This window comes from Notolepis coatsorum (assembly GCF_963971535.1).
Source record: "Notolepis coatsorum genome assembly, chromosome: 13".
NCBI lineage: Eukaryota > Metazoa > Chordata > Actinopteri > Aulopiformes > Paralepididae > Notolepis > Notolepis coatsorum.
Window position 1 is genome coordinate 74,892,948 of NC_140177.1, and position 4,137 is coordinate 74,897,084.

A 4,137-nucleotide genomic window follows, 5' to 3' on the forward strand; every position below is an offset into this window, starting at 1 on the left:
TGCAAATGATTATTAAGTGTTATTGCGCTAATATAATTACTATTGTTGTAGGCAAAGTAATATCATCAGGCTTTCAAATGAGTAGCATTACAGGCCTTTCCTCACAAATGAGGATAGTGGCGGTGACGGCAAAGTAATATCATCAGGCTTTCAAATGAGTAGCATTACAGGCCTTTCCTCACAAATGAGCATAGTGGCTGTGCCGGTGAAGTAATATCATCAGACTTTCAAATGAGTAGCATTACAGGCCTTTCCTCACAAATGAGGATAGTGGCTGTGCCGGTGAAGTAATATCATCAGACTTTCAAATGAGTAGCATTACAGGCCTTTCCTCACAAATGAGGATAGTGGCTGTGCCGGTGAAGTAATATCATCAGACTTTCAAATGAGTAGCATTACAGGCCTTTCCTAAAATGAGGATAATAATGATGATAATGATAATAATATTATTATTATTATTATTATAGGCAAAAGAGTTCTCCCAGACATACATTCGGTTTATTACAAACAAAGAAGAGGTTAACAACTCTTCTATGCTTATATTTCATATCAACTGGATATAACTAACTAGTGACTATGAAGTAAGCTTGATAGAAATAGTAATTGACCCGAGAACTTAGCGAGTTTAGCACCTCGCTGGGGGATATCGGGCGGCCACAGGGTTATATCTCGAGTAAGTGACCTGAGATAGATAGAGACAACCCATCGGCATTCAACAGTAACCCAAAGAGGTTCATCCGAAACCAGCACCATCTTTTCTGCCAGAGTTGGACTAGTTTCTGCCGTCTTTACACCACATGTCGCACGAGACAAACTATTCTTAGATTCCTGCGGTGTCGGCCATCCTTCATTCGATAAAAGGTTCACTCCCTACTTATCTTCAACAGTTTGAATATAAAAATGGAGACGTTGGTCGTAAGAAGCCATCAAACGGGGTGAAAATATGGGAGCTACAAAGCTAAACAACCTTCTCCATTGAACGCTCAGCCGCGCCCCCTCTTACACAATCTTGCTATAACTAAGAGATTCGCTTAATTCCTTTTTTTCATGCATAGATCACTAGATGTATCAACTTGTAATACTAGGGGTGTAACGGCACACAAAAACCACGGTTCGGTACGTACCTCGGTTTTGAAGTCACGGTTCGGTACGAGTTTTCGGTACAGTGGGGGAAAGTTTGGCTTTCCATGTTCCACTCAGGGGTGATGTAGTGTGCAGTAACTAATTGTACTTGTAGGGTTGTCAAACGAATATTCTATTATTCTATTAATAATCAACTTGTTAAAAAAATTATAATAAAAAAAATAGTGGCGTTAACACATTGATTGCCACGCAGTATGACCATCATTATACCCAGTCTGCCACCACTGTAAGCCTATGGAGATGTTTACCTTCTTTGCAGGGCTATAACTTTTTAAATATTATAGCTATATCTGCATTACTATGGCCCATTCAACATCGATTATCTATCGTTCCGGATGTGGGAACGTTATATTTTTTCATTCATACATTGTTGTGTTAATACCGTCGAGAATATAAGTATGTTTTTAAGATTTTCTGCTGTAATACCAAAAACGCTAGTTATAGGCCCTGATGCATATGTTAGATTATCGATTGGCGTTTCTTTCCTATACACGCTATATTAAAAAATGTAAATGTATATGATCGGTATACATTATGATTCATCATGCGTGAAGGAAAGGGGGGGGGGGGGTCGTTTATAATTCCTTGATCGTCAGTAACGGCTTTATTTAGTATGGGTTGATATATTGATCAGACTGATTGCAAACAAAGAAATGGACAATCGGGCTGAAAATAACGTTAGTGTCCTCTTACCGTTCGCAGATGAGGCTGGAGGAAAAATATCCAAATAATTTGACGTCGATCTCCTAGATCCATTTCCGGTTTGTATGGCGCAATAAACACCGAAATCATATCGATTATTGCGTTTCAAAAGCGATCCAAATGCACTCGAGTGTGTATATTTATCCACGCCACAGTATATCTCTGGCGGAGGAATTTCCTCGATGCACCGATCGCTACTTCCGGTTTGGCATGAGTGTAACTCGCCCGACCATCCACCAGGCGGCGGTATTGATGCGTTGCAATCTCAGACAGGGTGCCGCTGCAGTCCGGAGGGAGGCTGGATGAATTATGAATGCCATGGCGAAAAAAATGAAATATTGATCCCAATAACGATTTACGACGTTGTTGGCGTTCAACGCATGGCGGGCAATAACGACTTACGTCGTTTTTGGCGCACAATGTGTTAATAGAATCGGGCGATAACGCGTTAATACCGCGTTAACTTTGACAGCCTTAGTATATATATATATTATCTGTAACAGCAAGGCATAAAGCTATTTCAGCCTGTGTCAGGCCTTGATTGAAGAGATATGTGATGCGGTGATCAATATCCTCCTACTCCTTTAGCCCCTTTCGTGACTGTGATGCACGAAAGGGCCTACCTGCTCCTCTGACATTGTGACACTGAATGATGTTTCCTGCAGTGATTTAATATATACTAGACTATCGTTTTGTTTTCTCGAGAAAATTATCCCGTTATCACGAGAAAACAAATTAAATTAACTCGTTATCACGGGAAAACAGAGTAAATAAAATGTATGAATGTACGGCCTCTTAGGGCTTCCGTACTTTTACCCATTTATTCAGATTATTTTCGATTCACCGAAAGAAACTTTTGACATTTCTTACGGCAGCTTCACCTTTTTTGTAGACATCTGTGCTTGTCTTCTGGACACCATGTGCTGCCTTCGCTGCGGCCTCTTCTACCGTCTCTGCATTCTCAGATGCATTGAATCCTATGACTCCACCTGCTACAGCCCCTGCTATTGCCGCTGTGCCAATAAAGGCCAATGTAGCTGTGCCGAACCTCCCTGCTGTGGCTCCTCTTCCTACCATACCTACAGCCGTTAGAGCCCCTCCTCCCCCTCTTACCGCCGCCATCATGCCCGCTCCTTCTGCCGCTGCTCGAAGGTCTTTCACGGTTTGCAAAACCAGCCGGACCTGAGGTAAACCTATTGTTGCGCTGGACACGGCACCAAGGAAAGCTCCCAGCACTGTTCCTGTTGCGACACCTGCCAATCTGATGAATAACGTTTTATACACGTTTCTTCTTGCCGTTCCTCTGATCTCTCCTTCAGGTATGTTTCCCGATGACTGATTTCGAATTCCTGCTTCCTCCATTTGTATCATCGCCGCCACGTCTTGGAGCATCTCGTTGGTGAAATAACCTCCGCCGTTCTCCTCCACCATCTTGTCTATGGTGCCGAGCAGCTCGGCCACCTGGTACTGGTTGCTCCTGTAGTTGTTACCCCGCTGACCGTTGTCCCAGTATGTGTTGTCGATCACGTGGCAGCGGCCCCCGCACCTTCCCACCAGGTGCTTCAGTGGCGCGCTGTGACTCACAAACTCCCGGATCGTCTCTCCGTCGCCGAGCTGGTTGCCGTGGGTGAAGAGAACCACGGCGTGTCTCAAAGCTTCCGGGGAGAAATATTGGCAGATCTTCGTGAAGACTTCATTCTCGTGACTTGTGAATTTCTCCACCTTGAGCACGATGAGAATGGCATGAGGCCCTGCGGCACATTCTGTGATACACCTGGTTATCTCGGGCTTCAGCTGCTCCTCGGACACGGCCGTGTCGAAGAATCCCGGCGTGTCGATCAGAGTGATGTTCCTCCCGCGGACGAACCTGCTCGCCGCCTGACAGACGGCTGTTTCGGAGACGGGAGAACTGTTTGCCCGGAACAGCTCCTCTCCAAATATGGTGTTTCCGATGCTGCTTTTCCCGACTCCGGTTTTCCCCAAAATGACAATCCTCCTGTCCTGGGACGCTAAAAGAGAGTTGTGTTTTCAGTACGCATATTCATACTCAACATTCTCCTTTTGTAGGATAAAATGGTTGATTTTTTCTTTCAGAATACCGTGGCTCTCTCTCTATCTCTTAGCTTCAGCCTAATTTAAATGTACCAGACGTCTGAAGCGCCTGAATGCCCCCCTTACCAAATAACTCTTTACTTTAAACTGCCACAAGCTGCTAGTATGAGTCACTCTGTAAATCCCTAAAACAAGAGGTTTGCCATGACATGGTACATGATAGAGACACAATTAGCCGGA

The 4,137-nt window shown here is 44.2% G+C and overlaps 1 protein-coding gene across 1 annotated transcript; it reads right to left on the bottom strand.

Moving 5' to 3' along the window:
• Positions 1 to 2,685: 2,685 nt before the first annotated feature.
• LOC311239405 (GTPase IMAP family member 7-like) lies at positions 2,686 to 3,858 on the bottom strand (the record flags this gene model as incomplete). Its single annotated transcript, XM_084327709.1, has 1 exon — positions 2,686 to 3,858. A coding segment is annotated over one exon (1,173 nt), but the record flags the coding sequence as incomplete, so codon positions are not given.
• Positions 3,859 to 4,137: the final 279 nt, after the last annotated feature.